The 18420-nt window shown below is 44.7% G+C and overlaps 1 protein-coding gene across 2 annotated transcripts in view; it reads right to left on the bottom strand.

Annotated features, from left to right (window-relative positions):
* BICDL1 (BICD family like cargo adaptor 1) overlaps positions 1–14877 on the bottom strand; it is an 80603-nt gene extending 65726 nt beyond the window's left edge. For both annotated transcript variants that reach the window (XM_079762236.1, XM_079762237.1), the window contains exons 1-2: positions 13849–14877; positions 6729–6944 (exon numbers count right to left, since the gene is read on the bottom strand). In XM_079762236.1, the coding sequence (XP_079618362.1) occupies positions 6729–6944; positions 13849–14277 (645 nt within the window). In that variant the 5' untranslated portion in view covers positions 14278–14877. The remainder of the gene's footprint in view (positions 1–6728; positions 6945–13848) is intronic.
* Positions 14878–18420: the final 3543 nt, after the last annotated feature.

Genomic DNA, 18420 nt, shown 5'->3' on the forward strand with positions numbered 1-18420 from the left:
AAAAGATGCTCAGCTTCACTAGGAATTCATGAAATGGAAATGAAAACAATAAAAATTCCACTTCACATCCATGAGATTGAATAAATATTAAAAATATGACAATAACCAAGTATTGGTGAAGACATGAAGCAGCACACACTGGCTCTCACACACCCTGCTGGTTAAGCATGTGGATCTGTACAACCATATTTTGGAGAAGAATATGGCAATAGCTCATGAAGCTGAACATGAGTTTATTCTTGGACCAGCAATTCCACTCCTAGGTTTATCCCCAGAGTAAATCAATTATATGTGCACCAGAAGAAGAGGTACAAGAATAATCATTACAAAAAAGTTTGTAATAATGAAAATTATAGAAACCTGTGTAATTTTATTAACCAATGTCATCCCACTAAATTCAATTTAAAAAGAAAAAAATAGCATAGTGTTTCTCAACAAAAGAATGGATAACTATATTGTACCACATTTGCACAGTGAAATGCTAAACAGTTAAAATAAATAAACTGGAACTACATTTATTGACACGGGTCAATCCCCCAAAACAAAACATGCCAAAAGGACAAGTTGCAAAATGTTTACTTGATGCTGCCATTTATTAAATGTTTGAAACATAGAAAAATTTAATTGTTATACATTGTTACTGGGTATACATGTATATTTAATGGCGATATATCTGTGTTCACATACACACACACACACATATATATACACTAGAAGCCCGATGCATGAAGATTCATGCTAGAATGGGCTTTCCTTTCCCTGGCTGCCAGCACCGCCTTTCCACTCCGGCCCAGCCCCTTTCCGCTCAGGCCCTGGAGCCGCCTCTTTCCGCTCCGGGAGCTGCCTCTTTCTGCTCCGGCCCCTCCTTCCCATGCTGCCAGAGGCCCTGAGAGACCGGGGGTGGGAAAGAACGCCTGTGTTGTCGCCATGGCGATGATGCAAGCATCCCGCCCCATCACTCAGCGGCTGAGTATGCAAATTAACCTCCATCTTTGTTGGGTTGATTTGCATATCACTCCTGATTGGCTGCTGGTGTAGCGGAGATACGGTCAATTTACATGTTTGTCTATTATTAGGTAAGATATATATACACACACAAACATATATATGTGGGGGGGAATTATAAGTATAAAAGCATGAACAGGGAGGATTATAGGTCTGGAAAAGTGGAGAGAAATGAGATGAGAGCCTCAAATGTATCAGTAATGCCTTATCTCCTTAAGAAATCTGAGTATGAAAAATGTTTGGATTTTACAAAGTTGTATTATATTATTCTTTGCGGTTTTCTGCCTGCTTGAAGTTATCTCGTAATTTTTTAAAATGAAAAAAGCAACAATCTAATAATTACATCTAATAATTATAATCTAATACATAATAATCAAAGAATCACTAAGATTGTATACATTCAGGCCTGCAGGGGACTGAAGCCCTAACTCCTAGTAAAGAAAAGGGGGCTAGGACCACACACATGCTGTTGGTAGGATGAGGAGGGAAGGAGATGGAAAAAAGGTGTGACTGACATATCACGCCTAAAATTGCAGGGGAAAGTGTAAGAACGTTTTCTGGACAGTTTTTACAAACTCTAGAGCTATGTATTGTGGGGAAGAAAAACCTTACAAGTCCCTAAGCAATTTTAAACCCCATTTTTTATAAGAAGAAAGCAATTGCTTTTCCCATTCTTGGGTCACCAGGTGCTCAAGTCTGACCTTAGTGTTTGCAAGAATGTGCGAGCAGGGTTTTATTAGTACCAGGAAAATGCTTTCTTTTAACTCTGACTGGTGTTTCTAACACCACGGAGATTCATTTCGAAAATAATATCTTATTTCAACTGCCTCTGATGGCTGAAAAGGCCCAATAAGAAGCCTGTGGTTGCTGATATTCTTCTCATAATGAACAAGACTGTTTCTCCTTGTTCAAATCACTGCTTTGGCTTGTTGGTGTACACACAGAACGTAAGAACGTTCCACGATGTCTAAACTGTGTTATACGCTATAGCAGGATAAATGAGTGAATAATCACCTCAAGACTCTTTAATACGGATCAGAACCCCGATATCTTTGCTGCTGTTGAGAAAAGTCGTCTGGGGCTCTGGCGGTTTTTGCTGTAATGCCCATGAAAAATACTGTATTATGTATCAGAAGGCTTCTCACCAAACCTCCATTTGAAGCTTTTTAAGGGGATACTCTCCTTAGACAACAAGTACAGCCAGGAGCCCTTTGTGAGAGCAAGGCCCACTGTATTCTTTCCACTTGTGATATAGTCAGGATGATAAATGTCTAACACGTCCTATGAAACTCCACTGTCAATGCCATCGTGGTATTACTTTGTAACTTAGGAAGCGAATTACACTTTCTCTGAATACATCAGCCTGAGTTTCACAAAACAAGACTCGTGATCGTAGAAGCTAGAAGAGAACTTAGAGGGCATTTTGTCCAAATAAGCAAATAAACAGCCGATAAAGGTATCTCCAGGGTATATGCAGCAGTGTCCAGGGAATACGGGGTGCCATAGAATAAACCCGACTCAACTCCTGGGAGAATCAATTTTACACAAATATTTTTGCATAGGGACTGACCGACTAAACAAAACATTTTCACACACTGGCATGTGCTGGGGACACTCTCAAGTGAGAGAATCCATGTTTCACAAATGCAGAAGTCCCACTGACATGACGAGGGCGTGATGATAATAATGAGAGCTACCATACTTACTGAGCACTTAAGATACGCTAGATATTGTGATTAGAGCTGTAACATACATTCTCTCACTTAGTCCTCACAACACTATCAGGCACTAGAAATAATATAATTGTTCTACTACATGGAGGAGGAAACTAAGGTGAAAAAAACGTTTCCATGTTCACCCAGCTGGTAAAGAGCAGTCTGTGATTGGTCCCTGTCTGGCTCCAACACCTATGATCTTAATTGCTGCCTCAGAAATCAGAAACTGAGGCCCAATCAGTCTTCAAAAGGAAGATCCTTAAGCAAGTCACGTATCTTCCTTTCTGTCCCTAAAGCTTTCCCAGCTATAGAATCAGAACGATACCTTCCCTTTCTTCATCGTAATGGGGATCCAGAAGCTCACGGGATACACATGCTCACAGCACCCTGTTTTAGAGCTGAAAAGAACCTTAGTCACACCAAACACCTGTACATGAATGTTTATAGTAGCCGAAAAGTGGAAACAACCCAAATGTTCATCAAATAATGAGTGGATAAACAAACTGTGTTATCTCCACGCAGTGGAATACTCTTCATCTATAAAAATAAAGCACTAATACCTGCTACAATGTGGATGAGCCTCGGAAACAGTGTGCTAAGGCAGTGGTCGGCAAACTGCGGCTCGCGAGCCGCGGTTTGCTGCTCTGTGGACTAATGAATTTGCCGACCACTGTGCTAAGGGAAAGAAGCCAGTCGCAGAGGGTCACATATGAAATGTGCAGAATAGGCAAATCCATAGAGACAGAGATTAGTGGTTGTCAGAGCATGGGGTAGCGGGTTAGGAGGACTGGGTTAGGAGGACTCGGGGAGTAGCTGCTAATAGGTACAGGGTTGTGTTTTTTTTTTTTTTTTTTGGGGGGGGAGGTAAGATATCCTATAATTAGATAGTGGAGCTGGTAGCACAACTCTGTAAATATACTAAAAACCACTGAATTGTACACTTTTAAAAACTAAATGTTATGGTCTGCGAATTATATCTTAATAAAACTATTATTAAAAAACGAAACAGCCCAGCCGGCGTGGCTCAGTAGTTGAGCTTCGACCTAAGAACCAGGAGGTCACGGTTCAATTCCTGGTCAGGGCACAATGCCCGGTTGTGGGATGAACCCCAGTGTGCAGGAGGCAGTCAATCAATGATTCTCTCTCATCACTGATGTTTCTATCTCTCTCTCCCTCTCCTTTACTCTCTGAAATCAATAAAAAATATATTTAAAAACAAACAAATGCCTTGAAAGACATGGCAGTAAAGGAAATATATTTAAAAATACTTTGGACAAAAGCACCACAGAAATATTGTACTGCACTGTAGATATTATACATTTCATGCTTATAAAAGCACATTATACACTGCAAGAAAAGTATGGCCTTCTATTACTTCTGCCGGTTGTTTTCTTGTCCTAGGAGAATCTTAATTCACTTCAAAGTACCACTCGAGTCCTCAAGTTCCTGAATACCCAGTTAATAAAATAAAAATGTAATGCACTCTAAACTGGCTGCTGATGGAAAGAAACCCCAGGGAATTGTCCTGCTTAAAAAGAGAAAGGGAAAAAAGGCCACTAAACTCACCAAGGGCCTACATTCAAGGCCAGAGAGGATACAAAGAATCTAGATCGAGTGGAAACGTTATCCTCCTATAATCTTTTGGGAGCTGCTTATCAGGAATTTCTACAGAGAAATTAGGCAAAGGAACCTCAACTATAAAAACACTGCTTAAATAAAAGAACCATCCACACCGACACAAATCCTTACCTTCTCATACGACTTAACATAAACACTTTCTCTTATTCTCACGTCAGCAGTACGTACTTGCATCCAGCACAAATGTTACCTCCATTTTAAGGACAAGGAAAGTGAGGCACAAAGAAGGTCGCCTGCTAATGAGAAGCATCTACATTCCCAGCTCTGGGCTCTTTCCTATGTCATGCTAATGTTTGCTTTCTCCCTTCCTCTGCTTGGCCACCTAGAGTTCTTTTAGAAGTGAATTTAGCCTCAAGAAAGAATTTCCCCTTTCACTCTTCTGGCTGGTTGTGTTCCTTTCTTAAGTCTCCACAAGAAACACTTGCTCAGAATCAGTGTGAAATAAATGTTTTTGAACAAACAAATCAATGTGGCTAGGCCTACGTGGTTAGTTTAACCTTTCACGAATAACGAAGACTCAGAAACCTCTAGTCTCACAAGGTTAGAGATTCCCTCCCCAGCTGCTGAAAATGGTTTTAGAACTGAGTCAGAAACGCTGTTACTGAGCTGGCCCTGTAAATGACTTCTTGAAGAACTGTCCTTTCCAGCCAGTCAAATGGTGACTGGATTCCCTAGACAGGAAACCTCAGGTAAGACCTTTAGATCTATAGCTTGAATTCTCACCTTTCATATACATTCTATTTTTTTACATTTTTAAAATTGAGAGAGAGAGAGAAACATTGATTTGTTGCTCCACCCATTTATGCGTTCATTGGTTGATTCTTACACATGCCCTGACTTGGGATGGAACCCACAACCCTGGTGCACTGAGAGGACACTCCAACCAACTGAGCCACCCGGCCAGGGCCACCTTTCAGATACAATCTGATATGAATGCATCTCTTTCTCTCTCTCTCCTTTCCTTCTTTCTTCCTTCTCCCTCACCTATTCTCACTCTCCCTCCCCACTTCCATTCTCTCCTTCGTTACCTCCCCTTCCTCTTCCTTTCTCTATTATAGCATTTACTTCACACTTCCTTGTGAGGAATGAAGGCTTTAACTAGTCTCTGAGTACCCACTGAAAGCAACTGACTAGTGCAATAATCTCATACAAGTGTTAAGCATCGAATTAGTGAAAACACCGAGAATTTACCGTATGCTGCTCTAGCCAAGCCTTTCCCAAAGATCTAAGAACCAAAGACGAACCATGCAAAGGCATGCTCTCATGAGAATATTAGTGCTGCCCTAGCCAGTTTGGCTCAGTGGATAGAGCATTGGCCTGCGTATTGAAGGTTCCCTGGTTCAATTCTGGTCAATGGCACATGCCCGGGTTGCAGGCTTGATCCCCAGTAGGGGGTGTGCAGGAGGCAGCCAATCAATGAGTCTCTCTCATCACTGATATTTCTCTCTCTCTCTCCGCCCCTTCCTCTCTGAAATCAATAAAAAAATTGTTTTAAAAAGGATATTAATGCTTAGGGATGAGATCAGAGAAGAAGTTCTTTTTTTTCTTTCCGTAACTAAAGAGTTAGCAGTTTTCAACACACAAGAAGGACTTAGGTACAATAAATGCAGCTCTTAATTCAAAAGTGGGTGGATTTAGAGACCAGGGCATTAACAACATTCCTGCATTTGTTAAAAAGGTATGTTCTATATTTAAATTAGATTTCCACCTATTCAGCCTTCAAACCCTTTCTTTGCAATGAGTTTACAGACTTGACCTTAGTTAATTATTACTTTCATGACACCACCCTATAAATGGTACAAGTATTTTTTTTAAGAATTTTTACTTAGTGTGGAAATAAAGAGAACAAATTTTAAATACAGATACACATACCTCCTTTCATATTTAAGTAATACGAAGGAATCTACATTCACAAAGGCAACATCAATAAAAACCATCTGCCCTAGAAATTTTCCCTTCAGTTTGAAGACAGAGGCATTTGATATTTGAACTAAACGCATTAACATAATTTTACCAGTGACAGGTTTTCTCTAGGTAAAAGAATCATAGACTTTTGGAGCTACAAGGAATGTCAGAAATCATTAAACACAACTCTTTCATTTTAAAAATGAGACAACCCCCAAGTTAAGTGACTGTTAAAGCCTCAATGGCTGGCCAATGCCAGGAAAGGGTCCTGGCTCCTGATTCGTAGTTTGGCACAGCTGAAGTCCTTAGAGGTGAAAAACATGCAACTTGTTGATGTAACACCAAACGCAACAGAAGTGAGAATTACTCTTACTATATACATGATTGACATGATACAGAAGCTCTATTTCAGCTTTCAAATTCAGTTAAGAATTTTACACCATCGATTCTTAACTTGGGACTCACCCTGCTGAGCTGATCCAGTAATCTTTGGTTCTGTTCCGATAATTCCTGGACAGCCCGTGTTTTTTCTCGATCTGCCTCCCGTAGGTGAACTTGCTGCCTCTCCAACTCATCCTGAAGCTGTTTCACATCACTCTCCAGCTCGGACACGCGCCCTTCCCACTCTCCTTCTCGGTTCTCAAATCGTCTTCTTAGTTCGTGTTTCTCTTGTTCTAAGTGCTAGGTGAAAAGTGAAGATTTAAAACCTGTTAAAAATTCTACAGCCTTTCGTTTTTTTCTCTTTGCACACTCTCCTAACTTTTTTTTGTTTATTGATTTTAGAGAGAGAAACATCGACTCGTTGTTCCATTTACTCATGCATTCATTGGTTGAGTCTTGTATGTGCCCTGACTAGGGATGGAATCCACAACCTTGGTGTATCGGGACCATGCTCTAACCACCTGAGCTACCTGGCCAGGGCCTCTCCTAACTTTTCTTTTTTAGTACAACAAAACACTACCACTAGGGAAAAGTTGCCCATTTCACAGCTATGAAAATATTCCCTCCATCCAGAGTAGAAAAGGAGTTGGTTTCATAAAGAGAATGCCATTCCTATTGAAAATACTTAAAGTTATTATGTTTATCTTTGTCCTTGGGCATGGGGTTCTAGACTTAGGAATTCACTTGAAATTTAGCAAGTTATCTAATTAATTGAACTATACATTTAATCAACTTAAAATGACTACTTAAGAAGGCTTCTGTTGAAAGCATCTTTTATGCCTGGCATAATACCAGACAGAATTTTCAGAAACGGAAAGAACGCCAGAGATCCTTCAGATTTACTATCTTTTCTGACAAATGAGGCAACAGAAGAGGTTAAGTAACGAGCTCAAGAGCAATACTAGTAAATGACAGAGCTGGGATTTGTGTCCCAGTCATTTGACTGTTTGGTGCTCTAAATCACCACTCAATAAATATTTGTTGCTATATATATAGCACGGTATTTCAAAATCACTAAGGCAAGGTCAGGTGCAGGCCTACTCTAAATCATGGCCTAGTAGCCTTGCACATTTTTTTTCTAATCCATTCATTCATTCTTTAGTGCCTACTAGGAGCCAGCCACTGTGCTGGGGACACAGTGATGAACAAAACAGACATGGTCCTTGCCTACATGGAGTTTTTATTCCAGTGGGACGGGCAGATACCTGTAATAAGTGGTGTGTGAAAATGGTATGCAGGAAAAAGTATAAACGATTGGAAGTAGCAGCTTAACAGAAAGAGACTCTTTTGGATTGAAGGAAATAAGAACATCTTTCTGTTTCTGTGCGATGAATACGACTGCCTCTGTTCAGAGGCAAGTATGTTCTCCTACTTGAAAGCATAGTATGCACAGAAAAAAGCCAAGTCTATACCTAAAGGATCATATGAATATAAGTTAAAGCAATGGTCCTCAACTTTCAGTCTCTCAGAAAAGCTCTGATCTAAATGTCCAAAATATACCCACCTGAACCCGTTTCAAAGATCGTGATTTAGTTAAGAATGGGATGAGGCCTAGGCATCCAGTCATCCATCAATCCACCCACCCACCCATCTATCCAAGATCTGATGCACCGAAGGTTGATATCAAGCATGAAATTATTTCAACAGGCTAACAGGAGCATGTGAATCTTCTCCTTCAGAGGGCGTAGTCATCTCTTCATCTTGGAAAGCTAGGCTCTCAATCTATCCAAGATTTCACTTTTCAAATATTTTTTGGAATGCTTCTTTTGGGAAGCCTTAAGGGCCAGAGCGTAGTTACACAAGAAAATCAGTCCCATTACTTCACATCTGAGATGTGTCTAAAAAAGAGGTGATGTCATTTCATCCTGACATGTATTCATTCCTTACTTTGCTCTGGGTGAGGTGTGTTTCTGAAAGTCGAATTTACCTCCAAAAGATGAAAATTTACCATTACAGAATAGTCCAAATAATGTGCCAAAAGATAAAAGCAGTGATCCAAAACTAAATTTCTGAGCACATTAGCAAAGGCAGTTTGTTAATAAATATTGAAATAAATGTACAGCCTCCCAAGTTGATCACTTTAAGGGAACAACTCATTTGTTTATAGCCATGCTAGTATATTTGTTGAAAAAGTCACTTTTTGGTTGTACTTTAGACAGCCTCTGTTTGGAGCATGTGGGAAAAGGAATGACAAGGGAGGGACTTCTACTCATCAGCATGAGAATTTCATGCTCTATCGATGCTTCCCTCATATTGCTAAACGTCCAAAAGGAGAATGTTTTACTCACTGTAGACACTGCAGAAAGATGAGATGCAGAAACAAGTGACAATTACAATCTTAAAATTGTAATTCTTGGTTTTATTGAGTTTTTCCAAAATGAAAAATATTGAGCAGACGGCAACAGCAAGAACTCAGTACTCACAGTGTTACTGAGAGGCCAGATAAATTAGGCTTGTGTTCTAAAAGAACAGAGAGACTTAAAAATATTCAGCCAACAGCTGTTAGTGAACAGCCCAACCAAGCAACTAAAACAATCCAATCCACTTGCGGGGCGGGGCTGAGGACAGGTGGTGCTGATCAATCTGTCCTTGTATTTCTTTGGACATGTGACAAAGTTCCTAATTCAGGTTTCTCAACACTTGGGGAGTGAGAGGGGAGGGAAATCAAGACCTTCCTATTTATAAACATACAAAATGTAGCCTTTTATCTACTCTGAAAAAGAAAGGTTTCTCCTGGAATTATATTTCAATTAAGTGCTGAATTAACCAGTAAACTCTAGGCCAGCGGTCGCCAACCTTTCGGACCTGGACCACCAGCGGCAACCGCTGCTCCAGGCAGAATTGTCAGCAAGTGTGGGGGTCAGGAGGCTCTGCCCATGCTTCCTTGTTTCTTGGGACTATATGGGATCTTAAAAGTTAATATCTACACCTGAAACTAACATAATGTTATAGGTCAGTTATACCTCCACAGAGGAAAAAGTTAATATCGAAAGTGTCAAGGTCATCACAAACAAAGAAATTCACCCTGGCCAAATAGCTCAGTCAGTTACAGGTTTGATGCCCAGTCAGGGCACATACTAGAATCAACCAATAAATGAATAAATAAGTGAAACAACAAATCCACGTTTCTCTCTCTCCCTCTCTCCCTTCCTCCCCCCTTTCCTCTATCTCTAAAAAAATAAAATAAATCAATGAATAAAAATGAATTAAAAAAACAACAATAAGGCAAGTCTAAGAAATTGTTGCAGCAAAGAAGAGACTAAGATATGAAAACTATAATGTGGTAACCTGAATGGAATCCTGGAACAGAAAAATACATTAGGTCAAGGCAAGGAAATCTGAATAAGCTCAGGACTTCAGTTAATATCAGTATTGGTTTCTTTTAAATATATATATATATTTTTTATTGATTTCAGAGAGGAAGGGAGAGGGAGAGAGAGATAGAAACATCAGTGATGAGAATCATTGATTGGCTACCTCCTGCATACCCCACACTGGGGGATCAAGCCTGCAATCATGGCATGTGCCATGACCGGGAATCGAACTGGAGACCTCTTGGTTCCTGGGTTGAGACTCAACCGCTGAGCCACACTGACCAGGTAGTATTGGTTTCTTCATTATGGTGTGTACCATACTAATGTAAGATGTTAGTAAGAGAGGAAACCGGTACAGGGCATATGGAAACTCTCTGCACCATCTTCCCACATTTTTCTGAAAATCTAAAATCATTCTAAAAAAAAAGTTTATTTAAAACTCTGAAAAAACAAAGGCTAGTACCATTAACCTACCTAAAATTGGTTGTCACAGAAATGGATTTCTGCAAAGAACTGAAAAAGCAACAAACACCATTCTCATAAGTCCAGGATGTGATTCTTGAAAAATACAAAAATACATTTTTTTTAAAGTGGACCTAGCACTGAATGCAAATAAAGACTCCTAGGTTTGCTTCCCTAAATCTACCACTGAGTCCCATTATGTAATCATTTTCACCTTACTTGTTTTGCCCTCTTAAAAAAATAGTACTAGAACCCCTACTGGGTGGCTCAGTTGGTTGGAGTGTCACCCTGTACACCAAAAAGGTTGAGGGTTTGATTCCCGATCAAGGCACATACCTGAGTTGTGGGTCTGGGCCTGTAGGGGAGGCAACCAATCCATGTTTCTCTCCCACATCAATGTTTCTCTCTTTCTCTCAAATCAGTGAAACCTAACAATGACTGGCTGAGGATAAAACAACAACTGATATAGTGCCTGCCTTCCTGGGATCCACAGTCTCTCTGGGCCTCCGTTTCCTTTTATTTATCATGAATTTGTAGATCAAAAAAATTGATTTTAGAGAGAGGAAGGGGGAGAGAGAGAGAAACATTTATCGGTTGCCTCCTGTATGTGCTCTAACGGGGGAATCGAACCCACAACCTAAGTATGTGCCCTGACCCAGAACAGAACCCACAACTTTTTGGTGCATTGGACAACACTCCAACCAACTATGTCCCCCTGGCCAGGGCAAAACTAAAAATTTTAAAGATCATTTTCAAACATACCTAGAAGAAATAGTATAACTGAACTCTTCATCACACAGCTTCAATAACGCTCAATATTTGCCTTTTTAAAAATAAACTCTTAAAAAATGTGGTAAAGTACAGCATTCCCCCCTTATCTGTAGTTTCGCTTTCCATAGTTTCAACTACCCACAGTCAAGCTTGGTCCAAAAATATTAAATGGAAAATTCCAGAAATAAACAATTCGTAAGTTTTCAATTTTGCGCCCACCTGAGAAGCGTGATAAATCTCGCACCCTCCCACTCTGTCCTGCCTGGCAAGTGAATCATCCCTTTGTCCAGCTGTATACACTCCCCGCCCGTTAGTCACTTCAGAGCCCTCTGGGTTATCAGGTCAACTCACCTGGTATTGCAGTGCTTGTGTTCAGGTAACCCTTATTTTACTTAATAATGGCTGCAAAACACAAGGGTAGTAATGCTGGCAATTTGGAACCGCCAGGGAAGCTGTGAAGTATTTACTGTAAGTGCAAAGATAAAAGTTCTCGACTTAATTGTCCTGTTTTATTATTAGTTGTTGTTAATCTCTTACTGTGCCTCACTTATAAATTAAACTTTACCATAGGTATGTATGTATAGGAAAAAACATGGTACATATGAGGTTCGGTACTATCTGTGGTTTCCAGCATCTGTTGGGGGTCTTGGATCATATCCTCCTCAGATAAGGGGGGGACTACAGTATATAAGTATAAATTTTATACAGTAACATAAAATTTCCCGTCTTCATTTTTAAGTGTACAGTTCAGTAGTGTTAAGTATATTCACACTGTTGTGCAACCAACTTCCAGAAATTAACTAGAGTTCATAATGCTGACCTGCAGAGGAGTGAAGGTTTTAAAAACTAGTTTAAGAGGTATTATATGTGTACATATCTTGCCATTGCCCCCTTTTTTTTTTTTCTTTCCAATTTTTTTTATTAAGGTATTATAAAAAAAAAGGTATTATAATACCTTAATAAAAAAAATTGGAAAGAAAAAAAAAAAACTAGTTTAAGAGCTTTAAACTATTTCATAGTCAAAGGTAATTTATTCACTTACCACAGAAGCTTTCTGGGTACCGAATTTTGAAATCTTTTTCCTTTGTTGAAGAAATGTCTAAAGGCTCCACATGGAACCCAGGATGTGTGTAACTGCACCCTCAGGACTACTCTGAAATCTACCACTCATCAAACTGACTGATACGATGGTCCTTTCAAGTCGGCTGTCTCTTCAATCAACTCCCTCACTGAAGGAATTTCAAATCAAGTATAAATCTCTGCAGTAGTACTTCTATAGAGAGCCGTGTAATCAAATCTCTTTTTTAAAAAAAGACACCCTTTTATTTGTAGACCTCCACTTCAAGTGAAAATGAAACAATTCAATTCATTGGGCTGCTTTTTGGCAGCCTACCTATAGGTTTCACAAACCGCTTTTCACAGAGGTATCTGGAGAGTTCATCGACTGGCAGACCTAGTTAACAGGCCAACTGAACTACAGGGCACTCACTGGTTTCCTTTTTCTCTCCCCGATTTACTTTTGGTATGTTGTTGGACTACGGACACACTTAAATCGTATTCTAGAAAAGTTTTGCAGCCTACATTCTGACTGTTCAACCAGTAGCACGTGATAGAGAACCAGACTCGGGTCAATTTCAGACCTTATTCAGGACTGTACTATTCTCCTGTAACCAATAAAAAAACAAACAAACAAAAAAAAAACTGGCTGCAACCGAAGTGGGTAACAATAGTAAATGCACAGGCCGAAAAAAGATAAGCTTGTCTCCACTGCCACGGATGCTTCCCCTTTTTAAATCTGATTTTTAGAAATGCCGGTGGTGTTCCATACCACTTTCTAGTTAGACCCTTTTCTAGTTAAGGGCCAGGAGTGGCAGAAATCTTATAGCTCCTTTAAGGGATATGTATAATAGTTGAAACAATATGGTCCTCATATTTGGCCATCCAATTGCACGTGTGAGACCCAGAACACAGGAAAGTGCTGTTTAAATACACATAAATACTGAGGTCCAAATTAAATCCACCACCAGCGGTCACATGCTGGGCCCTGGCTGCCATGGAACCACGTTTCCTAATCCCCGGGTATTTGAAGGCTATAAAAAGCTCCCTTAGGGGCACTTGTTTCCCACAACTCTGAGCTGCCGGGAAGTTAAGACAAGGGCATCTGGAGGCCTTAATGCCCAAACTAGAAAGCGTTAGGCTAACACCCTGATTAGAGATTAACTACTCTGAAAACCTGAAGCACGTTTTAAATGCTTGCCCTTTCTCACTTCTCTGTGTGCACACACCACCCCAGCCTGCATGAACTAGTCATACTGTCAGCTCTATTGTGGATGCTGTGTACCGTCCATATATGACTGGTCCACCGCGTGCATGGACCCATTGGTTGTGAACAGGGTGGCAAAGTCTGTGCCTTCAATGGATGCCCTGGTCTGATAACCCGAAACCCTCCATCCTACCCCCACGCTTCCAGGCTGTTTTCTGTGAGGTAGGGTGAGCAAGGGAGGGGTGCAGTGGGTGAGTGGCTCCAGAAGCTGCCCAGGGCCTGGCGGGTGCCTGGGCTCCCCGCTTCCCACCCACCCCGACGGGGACGAACTCACCTCCAGTTTGTCTGTCAGCTCCTTGTGCATTTGTTCGTACTGCCGGCTCATGTCCTGGTTCTTCTCGAGCAGCGCCTTGCCCAGCCGGGCCGCCAGCACCAGATCCTTCTCCTTCTGCCGGATCACCGACAGCAGCTCGGGGTCCTGGGCGGGCAAGGGCAGCAGTCCGGCCTCCTCGGCCAGGGGCCCGGGCTCGGCCGGAGGCTGCTCTCCGAGGTCGGACGGCCGTTCCCCGGCCGCCAGCAGCGCCAGCTCCTCCTCTAACGCCAGTTCCAGCTCCCCGGGCCCCCCGGGGAAGGAGACCTGGGCGGCGGCGGCTGGACTCCCGATGGTGTCCGTGGCCGCGGTGGGCAGCTCCATGCAGCAGGCGCTGTCCGGTTCTGCGGGTGCTGAAGCGCGGCCGGCCAAGCCCAGGCAGAAGGCGGACATGGCCCGCGCGCGCGGAGCCCGCAGCGGTGCGGCCCGGCCGGCGCGCGCCAGGCTGCAGGGGGAGGGGCCCCGCCGCACCGCCCCGCGCCTCGCCCGCCTCGCGCCGCGGCACGCGCCCCCCGGGCCCCGCGAGTCCTGGGCGCGGCGCGCGCCGGCCCGCCCCTCCCCCACGCCGGCGGCACGCGCCCCTCCGCCCGCCCCCGGGCTCAGCTGCTCCGCGCGCCGCGGAGGAGGGGTGGCTCCGGGAAGGCCCAGCGAAGGAAGACTAAGGGCCGCGAGGCGAGGGGAGGTCGCGGGGAGGAACGCCGCCGCCGCCGCCGGGTTTTCAGCCGCCCTGTTGCTGTTGCTGTTGCCGCTGCCGCTGCCGCCACCGGCCGGGCAGCGCTTCACGGGGCCGGCTGCGCTCCGCTGTCGCTTCGACGCGCGCTGCTGCTGCTGCTGCTGCCGGCGGCCACTCTCCGCAGCCGCGCTCCATGTCCCTCCGCGCGGCGGCAGCCCCGGCAGCAGCGGCGGCGGCGGCGGCTGCTGCAGGCGCCGAGGCGGCGGCTCCACATCGCGCGCCGCGCAGCCCGGCGAGCTCCTTCCTGCCTTTCGGGGCCCCTCGCGCTCACCGGACCGCCCGCACCCCGCCCCGGGCTTCCGGCCGCGCCCCTCGCCCCGCCCCCTGCCGCCGCCTGACGCGCGCGGGCACCTGTTCGCCGCGCCGCGCGGGATTCGCCGGCTCCTGGGTCTCCTCGGCGGCGCCAGGTGGCGCCGGTGCCGTAACCCCTGCGCGGCCTCACGCCCGGGGCGGCGCGCGGGGCGGCTGGCACCTCCCTGAGGCTCCCTCCACGCCCGGGACCCGCGGTGCCCCAAGGGGCGCTCGGCCCCCTCAAGGTGCGGCCCGGCCCCCAGCACACTCCGCGCGGGGTGTGGCCTCGGTCTCCCGTGGGAACCCGGCCCCGCCCCGGCCCGGCCTCGCTCCCACCGGGGGGCTGGGGAGTCCCACCATCTAGCGAGGCTCAGGCTTGGGCGGCCTGCGAGGGGCCGGGAGACATTCCCTGGGACCGGGAGACATTCCCTGGGACCGGTGGCCCAGCCCCAGAGACGCGTGGTCACCGGGGAGGTCCGCCCCCGCGAGGGCGAAGCCGTCGGGAGAGGGAGCCCTAGAGAGCGGGAGAAGGGGCTGTCTCAGAAGCCGGCATCTTGATGATGACTCAGGGATGTGAGGGACCAGAACCTCGAAAATAACAGCCTGAAAGAAAGGAATTATATTGAGAAACAACGAAAAAACACCTCTCACTGAGGGGAATGTGGAACAAAGAAACGCCCCTAATAATCACTTCTGCTTCTGAGGCGCGTGGCAGGTGCCAAGGCTGGTGCTAAGGGATGTGCACGCGTTGTCGTAGGTGATCCTCGCGAGGACCTAGGAAGTGAGCTCGGGCACTCTTCCCACTTTACGGAGGAGGAAATCGAGGCCCGTCGTTGCTCAGGTCATTGCAACAGGATCCGACCCTGGCAGGCTGACCGGGTTCAGGTAAAGCGTTACTTCCTCCCAAGCGAGGACCAGAGGAAGATGGTGAGGAGCGCCTCCCGCGGGGATCAGAAGGAAGACTGAGCCCACTCACTGGTCAGTCTGTCCTTGCTCTGACCTCATTGGTGATGCTCCGTCTCCTATTTTCAGAAACTGCCCTTTCTGAAGCTAGAGTCGGCCCGGTCCTCTCCCTTTCCTCTTGGACAACATCCCATTTTTAGTTAGATCATGCCTTGATTCTTTCCCCACAGTGGGATGAGAATTTCAGGACAAGAGGCCGAAATGGGTCAAATGTTTCTCCTGGCTTTTATTCCTTACTAGAGGCCCAGCGCACGATTCAATCGTGCGGGTAGGGTCCCTAGGCCTAGCCTCCTGCGATCAGGGCCATCTTCTGCCTGTTCGCCAGTCCCCAGGCCCAATGCTGCCTCCGCCGCCGCCACTGAGCTGCCAGGCTGTTGGGATCCCCAGCTCATCCCCAGCCACTGCTGCTGCTGCTGGGGCTTGAGGCGCTGACGAAGGGGAGCACGGCAGGGGATCCGGGTGCGGACAACCGGCTCCCCACCTCCGATGGCAGCGGAGCTGGGCAGGGGATCCGGGTGCGGACAACCGGCTCCCCGCCTCCGATGGCAGCGGAGCTGGGTGTCCAGGGTGTCCGAAGCAGCCCCCCTCAGCGGCCGCCAATCCAGCCGTTGAGAGGCGGGGGGGGGGGGGGGGGGGGGGGGGACGCGGGAGTCCCGCGCCTCTCAATGGCCGGATATGCCACCTCGAGTCCCGCCCCCCAGCCTCCCACCGCTCAATCGTGGGCTTAGCGGAGTGATGGTTATTTGCATATTGCCTTTTTATTATGAAGGATTAAATTCAGGGCATATACACTGCTTTCTACCCTCGGGCTGAGGGTGAGAATCTGAAAGGCCTTGAGCCTTAGGGCTGGCTTTGTTCACTTGCTGACTGGAAAGGAGAGAGACAATAAGGGGTCCCACATCAATCTTAGAGCTCAGTTTTGCAATTCCCCTTTGTCTTTTTTGCTCAGGAAAGGACATGTTTCTCCCTAATTAGAAACAGAATTCCTAATCCAGAGGGGTTTCGGCTGTTTATTTTTCCTTGATCCAGACGTGCAGCCTATCTTTCCAAAAGGTGTTTGGCCTGCCTTTCTAGAATTCAGTGGGCCTGCTCCATTAGACTTACCTGTTACTGTGAGAACTTTCCCCAGCGCTAACTAGCTCACAGTGTTCCACTGCTGACCTGGCCAGGAAGCGGTCATTTCCTACAGGACAGGTTTGCCCTCAGCGCTGTCTCCCTGTGAGTAATCAGAGGAGACCAGCCCAAGTTTGGAGAACTATTTAGGATAGTGGTTCTTACACATTTTGGTCTCAGAACCTCTTTACACTCTTAAAAATTATTGAAGATTCCAAAAACTTTTAGTTTGAGTAGATTGAGATATTGATATTTACCATATTAAAAATCAACTGATAACATTTATTACCTCATTTTAAAATACTTATAATAAACCTATTACATATTAACATGTGTTTTAGTAAAAAAAAAAAATCACTATGTAGTCCCAAATTTAAAAAGAATGAGAGAACTGGCATTATTATTATTTTGTTGTTAATCCTCACCCAATGATATTTTCCCCATTGATTTTAGAGAGAGTGGAAGGGAGGAGGAGAGACACAAAGAGAGAAACATTGATATGAGAAAGAAATATCCATCAGTTGCCTCCCATACCCATCCCAACTGGGGATCGAACCTGCAACCTTTTGGGGAAGGGGACAATGCTCCAACCAACTTAGCTACCTGGCTAGAGCATCAGGCACATTCTTAAGGGAAACTAGCTTTATTTTTTTCCCCCTTTGGTAGCACATGGCAGTGAAGAATAATATACCCACCAATACATGTTGGTCCCACTGCTTTGATTCATGCTAAGGTTTCTGTAGTGTTGCCCACCTTTGCTTTGGCACCATCAGTACAAATGTCAACAGTGAAAAATGAAAATGGTATTAGACCATTAGTATTTTAAAATTAGTTATACTATTATTTTTTAAAATATATTTCATTGATTTTTTTTTTTATAGAGAGGAAGGGAGAGGGATAGAGAGTTAGAAACATTGATGAGAGAGAAACATTGATCAGCTGCCTCCTGCACACCTCCAACTGGGGATGTGCCCGCAACCAAGGTACATGCCCTTGACCAGAATCGAACCTAGGACCTTTCAGTTCCCAGGCCGATGCTCTATCCACTGAGCCAAACCGGTTAGGGCTAGTTATACTATTATTAATAAAATTATGTTGTTTCACTTTATAGACCTCATGAAAGGGTCTTTGGGACTTTCGGGAGTTTGTAAACCACAGTTTGAGAACTGTTGATTTGGAGCCATTTAAGACCATTAGGTCAGCCTTGAGCTAAGAAGAATAACTAAGTACCTGCCTATATGGAAATTAGTGCCAGAATTTAAAACTCATCAAAGCAAAGCTTATTGTTTAGTTTATTCTGCTTCATACTAGAATAATAGTAGCTAAAACTAGCTTTACATTCCTTACATCCTTTATATGACATCTCATTTAATCCTCACAATAACCTATAATGTTAATGTGTAATCCCAATATATATATTACTTGACACTATGATG

The sequence above is a fragment of the Cnephaeus nilssonii genome (assembly GCF_951640355.1).
Source record: "Cnephaeus nilssonii genome assembly, chromosome: 22".
NCBI lineage: Eukaryota > Metazoa > Chordata > Mammalia > Chiroptera > Vespertilionidae > Cnephaeus > Cnephaeus nilssonii.